The sequence below is a fragment of the Panthera tigris genome, chromosome B4 (genome assembly GCF_018350195.1).
Source record: "Panthera tigris isolate Pti1 chromosome B4, P.tigris_Pti1_mat1.1, whole genome shotgun sequence".
Taxonomy (NCBI): Eukaryota; Metazoa; Chordata; class Mammalia; order Carnivora; family Felidae; genus Panthera; species Panthera tigris.
This window is the reverse complement of record NC_056666.1, coordinates 50,675,839-50,693,833: the sequence shown is the minus strand read 5'-3', so window position 1 is coordinate 50,693,833 and position 17,995 is coordinate 50,675,839. Positions and strand designations below refer to the sequence as shown.

Sequence of the window (17,995 nt, the reverse complement as noted above, 5' to 3'; positions counted from 1 at the left end):
AATGAAGAAATTTTTACTAGCAATATACCACAGAGAATGATATGATAAGACTCACATTTTAGATAAAATGTCTTGGGGATGTCTGCATGGCTCAGTCAGTTGAGCATCCAACTCTTGATTTCAGCTCAGGTCATGATTCTAGGGTCATGGGGATTGAGCTCCCTGTTGGGCTCCCCACTAGGGTGGAGCTTGCTTAAGATTCTCTCTCTCTCTCTCTCTCTCTCTCTGACCCTCTTCCTTGCTCCCATGCTGTCTTTTTCTTTCTAAAAAAAAAAAAAAGAAGAAATTCCTGCTTCAGTGAGAAGAGCAGATGGGAAGAAAGCAAGATATTATCTATTATCTCAACTACAAATGTATTTAAGGACTTAATATTTTCTTTAAAATACATTTATTATATGGAAAGAGTGATATTTTTATGTGTTTTGTATGTGTATGTGTGTGTCTGTGTGTGGTAGTTGTTGAATTAAAAATAAAAGTATTTTCAGAAAATATCAGCAAGCCAAATTCAACAGCACATTTAAAAATACATATACCGTGACCAAATTGGATTTACTCTTGGAATAAGAGGATGGTTCAATATATGAAAACCAATCAATAGAGTATACTTCACTAACAGAATAAAGGACAAAAACCACATGATAATCTTGACTGATGCAGAAAAAGCACTTTACAAAATTTAATATTCTTTCATGATAAAAACACTCAACAAACTAGGAGTGGAAAGAAAACATTCCCACAAAATAGGGGCTATTTGTGATTAACTCACAGTTAACATCTTACTCAGTGAAGAAAACCTGAAATCTTTTCCTCTAAGATCAGAAATAAGACAGAAATACCTGGTTTTTCCTCTTTTATTCAGCATAGTATAGAAAATTCTAGCCAGAGAAATTAGGCAAGAAAAAGAAATAAAATGCACCCAAAATGGAAAGGAAGTACAATTATATCTATTTGCAAATGATTATCATCTTTATGTAGAAAATCTTAAAGTTACATACACACTCCAAAAACAAACAAACAAATAAACAAAAACACCGTTAGAACTCATAAATGAATTCAGCAAAGTTGCTGGATACAAAATCATAAAACACCCCTAACAAAGGAGATAAAACAATCATATACTTGAAAGTAGAAAGCTTAGTTGAAAAAAATTAAAGAGCATACAAATAAATGGAACAACACCCATGTTCACCTTAATATTAAGGTATCGTATTATCAAAAAAAAATCTACAGGGGTTCCTAGGTGACTCAGGTGGTTGAGTGTCTGACTTCTGCTCAGGTCATGATTTGTGAGTTTGAGCCCCACATCGGGCTCGCTGCTGTCAGCACAGAGCCCACTTTGAATCCTCTATGTGATATTGGTATAAACACAGACATATAGATAAACATAACATAATAGAGTGCCAGAATGAAGCCTTGCAAATATGATCAAATGATTTTCAACAAGTTTGCCAAGACCATTCAATGGGTAAAAGATAATGTTTTTGGGAAATTATATTGGGATTATATTATATCCACATGCAAAAAAATAAAGTTGGGATCTTCCCTTACACCATATACAAAATTTAGTTCAAAACAGATCAAAGGCATACATGTCAGAGCTATAAAACTCTTAAAAGAAAACATAGGGGAAAATTTCAACATTGTATTCAGCAACGATTTCTTGGAAATGACACCAAAACACAAAGGAAAAAAAAACACAAATAAGACTACATCAAAATTTAAAACTTTTTTTCATCAAAGGATGCTACCAACAGAGTGAAAAATCACTTAAATGAATGGGGAAACATTTGCAAATCATATAGTGCAAAGAATTAGATTCAGAACAACAAAATAATTCCTACAACTCAAATAACAGCAAAAATATGATTTAAAAATGGACAAAGCACTTGAATCAATATTTTTCAAAAAAAGACATACAAATAACCAGTAAACACATAAAAAAATGTTCAACACCATTAATCATTAGGGGAATGCTGGTCAATATTATAATGAGATACCATTCACACCCACTAGTGTGACTATTTAAAAAAAAGCATATAAAAAATAACAAGTGTTGGCAAGAATGTAGAGAAATTGGAACGCTTGTGCACTGCTGGTGGGACCATAAAATAATATAGCTTCTGTGGAAAATAGTATTACAACAGAATTCAGAAAATTAAAGTGAAAGTGAAATTACCGTATGTTCCAGCAATTTCACTTATTTCTATATATCCAAAAGAATTGAGAGCAGAAACTCAACTATGGCACACCCATATTCATAGCAACATTACTCACAAGAGCCAGAAATTGGAAACCACCTAGTGTTCACTGACAGATGAATAGACAAATAAAATGTAGTATATGCATATAATGGGGTATTATCCAACCACAAAAAAAGAAGGTAATTCTGACACATACTACCTCTTTGATAAACCCTGAAGACATTCGCTAAGTGAAAGAAGCCAGTTACACAATGACAAATACAAAATGACAAAGTATGATTCCACTTATATTTAGGATCTAGAGTAGTCAGCTTCATCGACAGAAAGTAGAATGGTGTTTACCAGGAGAAGGGGGAGGAGCTATGGGGAGTTAGTGTTTAATGGGTACAGGGTTTTAGTTAGAGAAGATGAAAAGGTTCTGGTGAGGGGTGGTGGTGATGGTTGCACAACAATGTGAGTGTACCTAACGCCACTGAACTGCACACTTTAAAAAGGTTAAAATGGTAAATTTTACATTGTGTGTATTTAACCGCAAAAAAAAAAAAAAGGAAAAGTAAAAAAAAAATACATATTTTTACAAAATAGAAAGTTTTGCTGATATCATTCTTAGGGAAGTCTTTAATGATCTATGAGCAAGCATGTATTAGGTCTTAGAAAGAGCCTTGAGATAAATTCTAAATATATTCTCACTTCTACCTACCGGGTCTGATCTGGAAAGTGAATCACTTTTTATTTTTTTCACTCCATTGTTACCTTTCTTGGCATTATGACCTAGTTTATCCCCTGAAATATGAGTGAAAGTTGCATGTGTTTCTTTTGTGCAGAAGAAAGAAGGGTGATCATGTAGCTCTGATAACACTTTTTCCTGCTACAATGAGACCATCATGTCCCAGCTAGCTACTACTAGAGTTTTGGTCCCACTATGCAGAGAATGTGAAGCAGAGCTGTGGCTGACTTGAAATGGATGTAATCTGGACATGAAATGTGTCTGAAAGGCACTAAGATTGCAGGACCATTTGCTACTGCAGCATAGCTGAGATTTCACTGACCAATGAAGCTTAAGATAATGAATTAATTTTAGGTACCTGGTATATTGTTTTTGTTCACTTTTTCTTTTTTACGATTTTATCATTTGTGTTGGAAACTGGATTTTTTTTTCATGTCTCGATGCACCAAAATTCATGTTCCTGGGTTGTAGCCAGACACATGAAGTGACTGGCTCTCTCTGAATTTTTTTTTTTCCAATTCTGAGGCCATTTGATAGACCTAACTTGTGTTCAGTGTGTATAGCTGGTATAACCCAGTACAATTGATTGAGTGTGATGTTGCCATTTAACACAAACATGGCTGCCAGGTGTACATCTCTGTTCATAAGAAGTGGCAATATTTTTAGACTGGATGGGCATCCAAATATTGCCCACTGCACCCCACATATGCTATTTGTAAAAAGAAGAGACACAACATCGGAAAACACAAGAGTCTAAACATGCCTGTAGAAATTAATCACATATGCCCAACTAAGCAAAGGAATCCAAAGACCTTAAATATATTACATTCATACTTGTTTAGAATTTAGAATTTAGAATTTAAATGTGGTTTAAGATAACCAACCTCAACCTCTTATGAACTGCATGTGGCAAACAAAAACACATTGAATCAAGGTGCCTAGAGTTTCTTCCCACCAAGTAACACAATCAACAGTATTTCATTGTTTAATTTTGTCCCCCTATGACTATGGTTTGAGTGAGATGTTTTAGGAAGATAAATATGAAGAGATTAATTTACAGGCTTTTTTTGGGGCACAGCCTTAGTAAACTTCTTTTAGATACTACCTATTTGACTTGAAATGGCTATATAACTAACTTTCACAACTTAATAAAGTAAAGGAAAATGTATTTTTATAGAGATATCTGTATTCTTTGATTTTTTAAAAAGGTGTGGAGATTATAATACAAGTGGCATAAGATTGAAGTCTTAATTACTTCAATTGCTAAAAACTCTAATGCCCAATTCTTCTTGACAGCTTACCACTATTTTAAAAACGACCATTTAAAGGTTTATAGGTCTTATTTACTTCAACTTGCTGTTGAAAATCTGGCATACCATTAGATTTCTACTTTTTAGATAATATTATTTCACGTATAAATAATCACGAGTGCTGTCCATTAGTACTTCTGTGATGATAGAGATATTCTTTATCTTCAATACCCAAGCCACTAGCCACCTGTAGCTATTAAACATTTGAAATATGGCTACTCTGACTGACAAACTGAATTTTAATTAAAAAAATAATTTAAACAGTTACATGCAATTAGATGACCTAAATCTAAATCTCAATAACTTGGAAAATACGTTGGATTGATTCATGTTTTTATTTCTGATATGATCCAATTCAGTGGTCTAAAGGACACACTGGTCTTAGAGGAGGAAAAAAGAAATTACGAATAAATATTTTAAGCCTATACTATAAGATTGATTTTAATAAGGAGGACTATAGAAAAATTATTTGTTTTAGAATATGGAAATGAGAATTTTCTTAAAGCTTTACCCATATAGGTATAATAGAATTATAAAAAACAAAGATTATAGTGATAAAATGTTATTATAAAAATGTAAATGCCACAGGGTTTTATTTAGTAAAATTAAAGAAATCACAGTGCAAAATAACATTATAAAAAATATGCCAGATACATCTAAGTGAGTTAGAAAAGTAATTTTTTAGATCAATATTAGGATTTATTTCTCTCTATATAAAATAGAGATTGAACTACCTCTCTCATATAACCAGCTTGTCATTCTTAGGATCAGAATAAAACTTACATTTTTTTGATGCTGCATTGTTTATTTCATATATTTAGTTTCTGTAACTAAATTAGTAATGACAGAATAAAATTATATTCTAAGACATAGCATGTGTGTTATTATTTACATTGACGTAAAAATCCAGTTTTCATAGGATTTGTACTCTATGAAAATTTTCCTCAGGAAACACTTGAGAATAGGATTTGAAAAGATAGGAATATTTGATAAATATATATTAGAATCATGAGTATTAGGGAAGAAATACGTTACTACTCTAAAGATAACTGAAGAAATAGTATCCTGGGTCCTGTATTCTGGCAAATAAGTACATTGCAGAAACTCCTTTCAGAAGCCATAAATATCAATTAATTTTAAATGATCATTATTAAAGATTCATATAAAATTAATGCATACTGAATTTATAAGTAATAATGGAGAAATTAACAATTTCAAAGGTAAGCAGTTTCTAACATATTTTAATTTTTGTTAAATGAATAAAATATAATTTTTTTTCAGATGACCTTATTTTTGTGGCTATCTTCTCTTGCACAAAATGTTGCCTTCATTCTTTGAAGCCATTTTCTTAAATTATACTGCAAAGGTGGTTCATACAGTAAAATGTCAAAAATACAGACTTCAGAATTTACAAGTTTGGATCACTTTCCTTAGAAGGCCAAAAGATGGTGCTGCTGTGTAGCTGAGTTATCATTCCTCAATAATCAATTGCCTTCTGCAGTTTCAATTCAACTGCTAAAATGGCGGAAATACATCTGTCATCAGAACAAGTAAAACAGGTCTGAAAATGCAGTGAAACGAATCAGGTAACAAATTAACTTAGAGTGATACCCAATGATAATTGGACTTAGTGAAAACTGACAGTTGCTGAGTGGCAAAGACATTGGTAGTCTCTTTCTGCGTTAAATGTGGAAATTTCTGAGAATTCAAGTTAAAGACTCCTTGTAGAGAAGTCATAGTTTAAAGGAGAGGCAGGGAGAAAGAGAGAGAGAGAGAGAGAGAGAGAGAGAGACTTTAAAGAAATTGTCATCTTATGAGGACAACCTAATGGGTCAAGTATTAATGTTTCCATTTTAATAATTTAGTAACTTATAATATCAGAGTAAACCTCAAAATTATTTTTTCTTCAAAACTATTAAAGTTTTGTTATAATTAACATTAAACTATAATGCTTTTCCTTATAGTCACTACATTACATAGAGCTAGACATTTCCCATTTTAATTCTTTAATTTTAATTTTATGCTTTATCACATTAACGTGTGCACAGACTTTTTTTAAAAAAAGGTTTTTTTATTTTGAGGGAGAGAGAGACTTCACGCATGAGCAGAGGAGGAACAGAGAGAGAGAGAAAGAGAATCTCAAGCAGGCTTTGTGCTGTTAGCACAGAGCCCCACATAGGGCTCGAACAAATGAACCTTGAGATCATGACCTGTGCCAAAATCAAGAGCTGGACGCTTAAGCGACTGAGCCACGCAGGTGCCCCTATGCACACACTTTTAAAAGTTAAACAGTTTTATAAAGTTTATAATAGAAATTAAAAAAAAAAAACTTCTTTACATCTCGACAATGCCAAATGTCTGCTCCTCGGAAGATAGCTTTTACAGATTTTATTCCTGTATTTTGTTAGTATCCCACATTTTTAAATGACCTAATTATTTTATTTTTTTCTTGATTTTCCTATGTTAGACCTATCCATTGACTTCCTACTGCCAATTTGCTATTTGCCTTCTTTCGTGCACATGTCTTTCTCTGTTTTCCCAGTATAGGTGTATCTGTAGTTTTTTTTTGTTAAATACATAACATTGTATTATGAAAATGTGAACATTATTCACAGTTGAGCGATGAAGTGTACTATGATTACATTTAACTTCTGTGCAACTTTGTGTTTTTTAGATTATATAGTCTATTATGTTTTTCTTACTACTGAGTACCTATCACTGTAGGCAGTTTATAATTTATCCCCAAACCCCACTGAAGTGTTAATTTCCTCTCCACACATTTAAACACATTATCTGTATAGCTAATATAGTATTAGTTATTTTCACCATGCTGTATATTAAATATCCAGTACTTATTCATCTTACATAACTGAAACTTTGTGCCCTTTTTTTTGGAGGAGGTCATTGAGAGGATATGAACACCGGCTGACCCTCAAGCACAACATGGGCAATCAAAGACTCCTTACTTCCCTATCCTTGGAATGTGTGTTCCTCTTGCCTTCCATGCACTAGAAGCTTCCCTAAAGATGTAACTTTGAGACAGTTATGTGTTGTTGAGAAGTGTGTCTGGACGATATAAGTGACTGCATCCAGTTGAGACATTTATAGAAACTTTTAAGATTCTGGTGGGCAGATGTAGAGATCTATAGAGATCTACTTGTCTTGCAGCTTCTCAAATCAAGCCTCCTAAGTCACCTTGCTAGTTAAACCTGGAACCTACTAATCTGGACTGGCCTGCCTTTCTTCGGTCTCTCCATGTACAGAAGACCAAATAAACGGGCCTTGGGAAAGAGGCATCCATGGTGGAAATTCTGCATTGGCCACCATCATCTCTGTGGGGAGAAGTTCCTGTAGATCAGAAGCTTGTGGACTGCTAGCTGCTTTAAAGTACTTGCTTGAGAAATTGCACAGAGACCAACATGGTAGAGAAGGAAAGCAAATGGCTGCCACAGTGAACTGGTTTCTACTGTAGACACTTCAGCGGGTCACTGATGTCTAAGAAGAGGCTGAAACTCAGGTTAGAAAGATGGAAGAGCTGAGGTCAAAGAAGAATGTATGGATGTCTGCTTTTCTACTGGCTTCTGGGAGACAGACAAGGTGGGGGAGTGGGATAAACAGTTGGAGATATTAGTGTGCTCTTTTGCAGAGCTAAGAAGGTGCAGGCTGTCACAGATGAAGATCTGAGCATGTGTGACAAAGCCTGGTAGGATGCTAAGAGGTGGAATCCCTGGGAGGGTGAGCATACTGAAGAGGAGGTGTTGTGGTGATTGACAGTGAAGCGATGAAACGCCTCCTGCCATCTGACCCCAAACAAAGGAAAGCAAAAGCAAAGCAACCTCAGCCAGCAGGACAGCTCCAATTCAGGAAACATTCACTATGAGAGAATATACTCCCACTGAGCTTGTTGACATAGCTGCCAAGTTCTAGCAAAAGGCCAGCAAGTATCCAGGCATGGTTAGTGCAGCTAAGGAAATATGGGTGGAAGGGAAGGGAGAGACAGTGGCATTTTTCTGACCAGGTATGAGGCAAAGAAAATGAGCAATATCACACACACTCAGTCCTCCAGTAGTGCCTACATGCTGCTTGGAGGTTCAAGGTACTCATTCCTTCATACACTGGATTATTCTAGCCCACAGGGAGGATTGGCCCAATGAGGGAGACTTCCCTCAGCATGTGGGACCCTGGAAATCTACACAGGAGGTACCACAAATTCTTCGGGAGTTGGGAATAAGATAGGTCATACACACTCCTGTGTTTGAAGGACCTAATTGGGCTACATTCACTGCAGGAATAAGAACTAAGATTCTCCAGTCCACTCCAGCATCCAGTATAGGATGCTGAGATCCATGCTGAACCCTGTCATGGAACAAGACATATGTTGGGCAACCCATTGCTGATCTGGGGGAGACTGACAAATCTCAGGAATGAGTATGGGCTATGGAAAAGTCCCAAGAAAGAGAGGGAGCTGGAAAAAGCCAAAAGGCTATCCTAGTTGGCTATAAAGTATCTGGCTAAAGTAACCTGAAAACAAATGTGGTTTGGCCTGATTGCTGCAGGGATTCCACTACAATAGATAGACTGGCAACACTGTGCTGGTGGGTCTGTGGAAGTCTTAAAACCAGAACAATGGTTCAGACTTGGGCCATCTGCTCCTATCTTACCTGACACCCCACCTGCTCCAGAGGCCTCAGAAATACAGTGCTATTAGGGATGAGTACAGGATGGCTTGAGTATAGGATGCAGGCCAAGACTGCCACCAGGTGAGGGCTGTTGGAGGTGATCAGAGTCCTCACATCAAGCTCACTGTTCACTGGTCCTCCAGAAATAAACAAAGATGACTGCTCTGGTTGACACTGGACCTGGATAACAACAGGCTGCTGAGGATTGAATAAAGTCGTGCTTGAACAATCACAGTGAAACCGTATATTCCACCCATTCACATAGCTGTGTCCAATATTGCCACCATCTTAGATACCTTGGCCAGAGTCCTAAGAGCATACTATGCTGGAATGGACTTATCAAATGCCTTTTTCAGAAAATGCCTGACCACTGAGTCACAAGATCACTTTTCCTTCACGTGGGAGGGACAACAATGGACCTTTCAAGGGGTTACCCAAGGTTACTTGCACAGCCCTACAGTATGTCATGGGATGGCAGCCAAGATCTGTCCCTGTTTTCCTTCCCCACATCAGTACAATGGACTGTGAGTTTTTAGGAGTCATTTAGTCAGGTAAGACATGTGTTGTCCCAGAAAGCTGTAATGGATCAGGTGCAAACCTATTCAACCCCTAAGAATGAGAAAGAGGTACAAGCCTTTTCAGGGATTTTGAGTTTTGGTGTATTTTTATTCTTTCCATCCCTTATACTGGCTGGTAAAAAAAAAAAAAAAATGGGTGGGGGTGGCATGTGTGGAACTGGGAATCAGAACAGCAAGCACTTTTGAGAAGGTGAAAATACTAGTGAGGCAGATAAAATCTCTGGCCATTTCCCAAGAAGGGCTTGTGTTAGATGTGTCTGTGACTCCAGAAGGTGTGGATTGGGCACTGTGACAGAGACAACAAGAAGAGTGTCCTTAAGATTTTGATTCCAGCTCTGGAAGGGGGCAGAAAGCCCTTGTACTCCCTTAGAACAGCAGGTCCTGCTAGTGTACATGGCGCTCCTCCAGGTAAAGCCTTTCACAGAGGAACAGCACATTGTGGTCAGAACGGCCCTGCTTATCAAAGGGTGAGTTGAGAACATGTTCCATGTTCTGCCATGGCTCAAACTCCCACAATGCCTAAGTGACATGCCTGTCTGCTGCAGAGGAGCACCTTTCATCTAGAAATATGGGAGCTACTAGGCCCTGTAGAATATGTGGATTCCCAAATGTTCCCACTCCTATTCCTGCAGCAGCAGAGAGGGAGCAGGGGAAATTCCTACTGATGCCTGATATACATACAGATCAGTCTAGTCTGGGCAATCTGTCCACAGGGTCTGTAGTTGCTATTCAACTCGGCACTGACACCATGTGGATGGAAACAGGAATAAACTGCATCAACCAGGGGACTGATTGATGTCAGTCCACCAGTTTGGCTGGTGATTACTCATGAGCCCTGGCTATTAACCATTTGCACTGACAGTTCGACTGTTCTAAAGGGATTGACCCTATGGCTTGGACAATGGGAAGTCAAGGGTTGATAATCATAAATAAGCCCACAACCAGGCGTATGTTAGGGATGAAGATGTGTGGAAAGACATTTGGGTTCATCTATAAACTACTGAGGCAGTTTTCACCATCTTCCACATCCCAGCTCATAAGGCACTAACACCCCCCTAGCAATCAGGAATGTCCTAGTTTGTGTACTAGGAATGTCCTAGTTTGTGTACAAGCCCTAGCAACTGACCCTTTGGTAGATAAGCAGATTGCGTACATAAAAAGAATGGCTCCCATAGAGCCTGGGTGGGATGGTATATTGCATAGGCTGCTGCATTGTCCTTGAAGTACAATGCTGTTACAGTGCAGTAGTAGCATGTCTTTCATGTTCTAAATGAGGCCCAAGGGAACTGCCAAAGGAGTCTGGGGCCATCCACTGGAGTTCCCAACCTGTGAGGGAAGCTAATATTGATTTGACAATGTTCTTCTTCTAATGTGTGATGCTATAGATTCCCTCCAAATACTGTTATAACTTCCTCTCACAAATTTTCTTACATTGTGTTTTCATTTTTATTCAAGAGTTACGTATATCACTTTCAATTATTTATTTGGTCTGCATGCTATTTAGAAATGTGTTATTTATTATTTAGATTGCAATTATTTTGGGGGTGTTTCTAGATATCTTTCAGCTGTTGACTTCTTATTTAATTTCACGATTAGAGAATGTACAGTTGAGAGAATATACAGTGCATATTTGAAGCTATTGAAATGTATTGATATTTTATGGCCCAGAATATGGTCTTTCTTGGCAAATAGTCTATGTGTAATTGAAAATAATATTTCCTACTTCTGTTGGTTGGGGCACCTCATAAAGGATAGTAGATAAATTGGGTGGTAGTGATATCTAAATCTCTATCCTTACTGACTTTCTGTCTACGTATTCTATCAATTATTGGTAGAAGGATGTTAAACTCTCTGGTTGTAACTGTGGAGTTGTCTATTTCCCCTTCTGGTTCTCTTGAGTTTTTGCTTCATTTTGATCTCTGTTATTAGGTGCATAAATGACTAGGATTTTTATGCTTTCTTAAATTGACCTCAATCATTATGAAATGACACTATTTAACCCTGGCAAAATTATGTGCTCTAAAATATACTCATCTGATAATAATATGCCCTCTCCACCCTTTGTTTGATTAGCATTAGCATAGTATATCTTTCACCTTCTTTTATTTCTAATTTACTCATATTTTTATATTTTAAATTTATTTCTCATAAAGAACATACAGTCCAGTATCGCTTTTTAAGAAACCCAATCTGATAATTTTTGCTTCTTGATTCCTGTGTTTATTCTGTTTACATTTAGTGTTATGCATGCTATTGGATTTGTATCTATCATCTTGCCTTTATTTTTAATATACCCCATCTCTTTATTTTTTTTTTTTTCTATCTTTTGTATTAATAGAAAGATTATTAGTATACCATTTTATTTTTTGTTGTTGGCTTATTTGCTATAATTTTTGTTTTATTGTTGATTGTAGTATGCATATTTAACAATCACAATATATATTCAATAATACTGTACCACTTCAGGTACAGTTCAAGAACCATAAGTATTTTTCCAGTACTCCTCTGATTGCTTTATTTTCAACTGAACTATTCCTTGACCTAAGTAATAGCATTTCTGGTGTTCAACTCAGGGATAAAATTCATTCTTGGCTTTCTTTGACTGCTAACTCAATTACTTTGAGCTACTCTGGACTTTATTTGTCTAAGATTTTGTCACTCATACCTCCTGTCTCATTCCTTTTGTTCTTTAGTTATTATGTACTTTTAAATATTTTCTAACAGTACTTAATGGGGCTTTAAAGGGGAAATGGTACATGCATCATTAATCAATGATGTTTAATCAACAGGAACCACCATTTCATTTTAATGATATGTTTATATTCAGACATACTACCTTGTAGGAAGACAATTTTATAGCCTATACAATGCCTGAGTGTAATGCTTACACTTCCTCTATTTTTCCTTACTCAGCGCATTTCCATTACCAGCCTCTCTATAAGCTCTAATGTGTTTTCAGACTGAAAACCAAATTTCATTACCAAATCCTTAGTATTTGCCTTATAGTTTCTCTTTCACCGAAACTTGTTTTTCCCTGGACCTTGTTCACTTCCCAAGCAAGCATTTCAAGTGAATGCAGCTCTTTTTTCACATATTCCTGTTACTGGTAGAGGCAGAAGTCAAGTTTTTGTCTTCTCTACTGAAGTCCATATTATTTGGTTATCCCACCTTTTTCCAATACTCAATTTTATAGTTCATCAACATCTAGATTACTCTCATGTTATAAGTAATTCAGATCCTGACTCACAGTTTTCCTCTTTAGTCATTCATTATTGGTAATGACAAAGAATCACATTGGTATTAGAGTCAGACTCATTAGGATTGATTTCTAGCTGTGATATTTACCTAAAAGATATTGTGATAGATTATTTGCACTAACTCCAATTAATGTTTTTTATTCAAATATTCTTGGCAAAGAGACTTTTCAGCTCCTTCCATTAAGAGTGAATTCTACTTTCCCGCCTCTTATATCGTTAGTGGATTTTTGACTTGTGTTTGAGGGATATGGGGAATATGAGAGTTTACCAATTTCTAAGATAGGCTCATGGGATGTCTTCCTCAGAACTCGACTTCTGCCATGATAACAAAGCCAGCAAAGGAGATAGACTATAAAGACAGAGACGAATCATCTCAGCTGAGGTCATCTTTGACGAGCCAGTCCCAAGTCTACTTAGCCAGCTGGTCACAAATATGTAGGTGAGCCCAGCCAAAACCTACCAAGCTTGGATCAAATCAGCAGGACTGCCTACATGATCCTCAGAATTATTGTGCATTATTATGGGACAATTGTTTCTATTTGTAGGCTCTTGAAGTATGATATGAGCTACCCAAAGTGCATGGTTCAATTGTTGTCATTTGGTAGGTATTTAATAAATGTACTTATCATCCTAGATGTTATTATTCACAAAAACTGTAATACCAACGTTTATACTTCTTTTAATACCTTGGACAAATTGCCTTCAATGCTTCATAACTTCAACAATTTCAATCCTTTTTTTCTTCTTCAATTTTCAAAGCAGCTCTATATCATATTATCTCACTAGTTAAAAAATTCCACCTATAAAACTCAAGATAGAAAATCAAACTTCTAACTACAATCTTCTTTCATTACATTGTTGAATGCCATGAAGTCAATAACTATGATATACTTTGATAATTTTAAGTTTAATATTGAGTAGAGCTCAATAAGACAGACAAAAATATTGTAAATAAAAAAAACCAAGAGACTAGAAGAAAGTTGTCAGCTTTGTTGGATCTGCATTAAATGACCAAATACATTTTTCATCAGAATTGATTTTTAATGACCATTTCTCCACAAAGATTCTGATGCTAACCTTATTATAACTAGATAAGCTTAAAACGTCAAGACTCCAAGTACTAATATTAACTACCAAACCAAATATACACAGACCAAATAACTGTGAAGATCACCAAGAAAAAAAAAAAAGTGGAGTACTAAAATGACCCTTGAACATAGGTCGATTTAGGAAACACTCATGAGTTTTGTACAATAAAATAGAAACTCCCTGGAGAACTCTTCAAATCAACTCCACATCTCTGGAAATTTAGTAGCCTTGATCTTTTCTGAGTTTACGAACCCACTTTAGGTCAAGAGAAATTACATCTGAAGAAGACTGTGTCAATTTCTAACTTAGGCTTAGGAAATCCTGCTTAGTTCTATGTTCTTTTTCTCTCACAATTGTTAACTTCAGTGTACTGTTGAGTGAATAAAACCTTGAAGTGAATAATTACTGATTTATCCTGTATCCTTCATGATATCTAATAGTAGAAAACATATCATTTGTTTGTCTCATGTTCTTTTACTCTCTATTTCTTTATTCTCATTACAATTTTCAGATGTTCAACAATTCCCACTTGTTTAGCCATTGACTCAAACCCCCCCCCCCCCACTTTTATTTTTGGCTTCAGTTGCCACATTGGGCAGTTATTTGACATCACTTGACTTTTTACCTCTTACTATTTTTGGCCAGTTACTTCAAATCCCCCAAATTGTCTTCCTGCTATCCTGTCTTTCCCTCCTCTAGAGAAGCCTTCTTTCAACTCTGATAACCCCAAATTTATCATATCATCATTTTCTTGTATTTCTCTACCAAAATTATTATAAAAGTTTTGTATTTTATGATTTCATTTTCTCAAGTCCAACTTATTTTGTTAATGGCTTCAATCTGCCTTTCACCACCATCTTGTTACTGAAATAGTTATGGTCTGCCTCTATCTCTCTTGCTTTTGCACTGATTATTTTCACCTCTCCTTAACTGAGATATGTACATAATCATGCCATTGTTTTGTTCTCCCTTTGAGTTTGTTTTCTTTTTTTCTATTTACCACTTTCCCTTTTAAATGTTTTTCTTCCTTGGATTTCTCAGGTGGTCAAAATTTCAATTCACCTTGTAATGCCTTAAGGACCTGGGATTCTGTGCATCTTCATTTATGAATTTATTCACTTAACAATAATCTTTTTGAGGTGCTTGTGTGGCTCACTTGGTTAAGCATCCAATTCTACGTTTTGGCTCAGGTCATGATCTCACGGTCCTCAAATCAGTTCCCATATCCTGCTCTGTCCTGGGCTTGGAGCCTGCTTGAGATTCTCTCTCCTTCTCCCTCTGCTCCTCCCCGACTTGCATGCATGGGTGGGAGTTCTCTCACTCTCTAAAAATAAAAATAATAATAATAATAAAAAAACCAATAATCTCTTGAATAATTGCTATCTGTCACACACTATTGCAGACTGGAGATATATAATTATGAAAAGGAAATAAAAAGTCCCAGATTTCTTTCAGCTATGTCTCATGTATGATACAAACAACAAAACAATGTCAAAACTGTGTACTAAGGGTGAAAATAGGGATTTTCAGAGGATCAGCCATGGGCTTTTATGGAGTAAACACATAATCCATACTGGAGGGTTGGAAGTGATCAGAGAAAAGTGTTTCATTCAAGGCATTGGCATCACATAAAACCAGTCAGATGGCTAAAATTAAGGAGAATTAGGGATGTGACTGCTTGCAGAGATAAAGATTTTAGAGGCACCCAGAGACCAACAACAGAAAAAAGACCATTACCACCCACAGCGCTGAAAAACACAGGGAGAAATAGTGTTACTGGAGTCCAGGGGAGCTGGAGCCTGAAGAAAGGCCAACCTTATCTGGGTTGAAGCTGCAGTGCTGGAAGAGAAAATACCCAGAATTCTCCATTCCCCTAACCTTCAAATCCCTATCCTTCAATCTGTCGTTAATGTCTGCTATTTGCCAAATTTAACTAACAGCAAACTAGTAGGGAGCCCCTGGTGTCAACCACCAGGAGTACTGAACAGAGAAGAAAATTCAAGGGTTAGGGTGGGGGAAGGTGGCATATTACCAATATAGACTACTTCTCTTGTCAATAATATTTATTCTTACCATTTACTCAAATGAAGAAATTCTCATTTAGAGGAAGCATAAACTGCCACTTTATTCTTATCTAGAATCTAAATGATAACACTACTATCATTATTCTTCACACTAGTTAGCATGAAAGAAGCAAATTTTATATATATGTATATATACATATATATGTATAATTTCTGTAATCCTGACTCTTTCTAGTCATGAAACCAAAAATAAAAATTATAACTTTTTATTTTACCATCATCTATTTTATATTCTCTTTTTCCTCTATGAGCTGGTAAGATAGCCCTATATTGGCTTACCTAATTGACTAATTCAACAGAAACTGGGTCTTAAATCATTCTGCTTTTATTTTCATGTCCTTCATAGTATGAAATAAAAATTCTAGAATCTTAACTGCATTTATAGGAAGACACTATTACGTCCAGGCTTCAAACAATCAACCAAGCAAACTCTTAGAGCATTCCAAGTGCTTTAGCTAACATATGAAGTTGCAAAACTCAGATAAATATACCAACAATGGAAGATCTGTTACTATGTGATATCAGGTTTTGCTTTCTTTGACCTAATAACTGTAGAGTCCATTTGAATCCATATTTCTCTTGGTAAGATCTTGCAGGTACTTGCAGGTACTTGCAGGTACTTATGTGTGACATGCTGGTATTTAACTCTGGAAGCAATGAGAAGTGTTGAGATTGTGTCTTTTGGAAAAGAGGTATTATCTCTGCATAATATTCCTGTTACAGTTGAAGTTATTGAAAGGCATTTAAACAAAGAAAGGTTTTTTTGGGTTCAAATTCAGTGTATGAACTGGACCACTGCATGCCCAAATTCTCAATTCTCAAGGATCCACTTCTCCCTATTATTTTCTTAAGTATAGCATGAGAAGAAACTTGATGCATTGATGTATTTTATTGGAATAAAATTGTGCAACCCAAACAATCAGTTTTTGAGTCAGGTGTTTAGCCTGTTAGTCTTATGCTTACAGGAGAAAAGATAACTTTTAAAAAGGGACTCATAAAAACATTCAAGGTCTCTTCTCTAGCCTTGAATTAGGTATATTTATTTTTTACACTTTTCAGCATTCTCTGATGTCACTGGCCTCTTCTATATTCTTTATATGTGTCACTGTCACTATTACAATGAATTACAAGGACCACATAATCACCCAAGTTCTTGTGCTATATTGGCGACCTATCCTAAACTACTACCAATGGTAATCTGGATAACTGTGATGCAATGTATTCCACATACGAGTACCTAATTTTTTCCCTCACTAAGAGGTCATGTTTTCATCAAATATATGAGCAATCCAGATGCATAACCTAATGTTAGTGGTCAGATATTGGTTACCTTTCCAGAACTGAAAGGGCAAAGGGTAGGGTATAGTCTTATTGGAGCCACAGAATTGGGGCCATCTGATGGAAATTGTTGTTACAGAGAGACACAACTACTGTCTGAAAGTGGTGTCGAATATGGGGCTCATGGCTAACTCAGTCAGTTCAGCATCGGTCTATTGATTTTGGCTCCGGTCATAATCTCACAGTTTCGTGAGTTCGAGCCCCACTTAGGGCTCTATGCTAACCCTGCAGAGCCTGATTGGGACTCTCTCTTTCTCTCTCTCTCTTTCTCTGCCCTTCCCTGCTTACATTCTCTTTGTCTCTCTCAAAATAAATAAATTTAAAAAATAATTTAAAAAAAAGTGGTGTCAAAGAAAGGTGGTAAAGAGAACTACTTTGATGTCTCTTTACTTCTGCCCACTGATTTGTTGGTTCCTCCCATTTGAGGTAGAGTACAACTAGAAGCCAGATCATAAAAGATTCTAGTGATTCAGTCATGAAGTCAGCCTCCTGGCATGGTGAAAATCAGAAATTGTTAGAGAGTAGTTTGGAGATGTGGAAACAAACAGAATAGTCCATTTACGAAGTAACAGTTACACCAATGCATAAAATCCAGAGCATTTTTAACACATTCTTGTGTTAAAGAATATGATATCTGGAAAAATGTTGAAGGGAATGTTTTATGCATACACACACACACACACACACACACACACACGATCATGTCCAAAATCTGGGTACTGAGATGTTGTA

At 36.2% G+C, this 17,995-nt stretch overlaps 1 protein-coding gene across 1 annotated transcript in view; it reads right to left on the bottom strand.

Moving 5' to 3' along the window:
• The window catches only part of LOC102971630 (telomere zinc finger-associated protein), a 140,706-nt gene that overhangs the window by 84,929 nt on the left and 37,782 nt on the right, over positions 1-17,995 (bottom strand). The window contains 2 exon segments of the mRNA XM_042993681.1: positions 7,459-7,586; positions 8,900-9,137. Of these exon segments, the coding sequence (XP_042849615.1) occupies positions 7,459-7,586; positions 8,900-9,137 (366 nt within the window).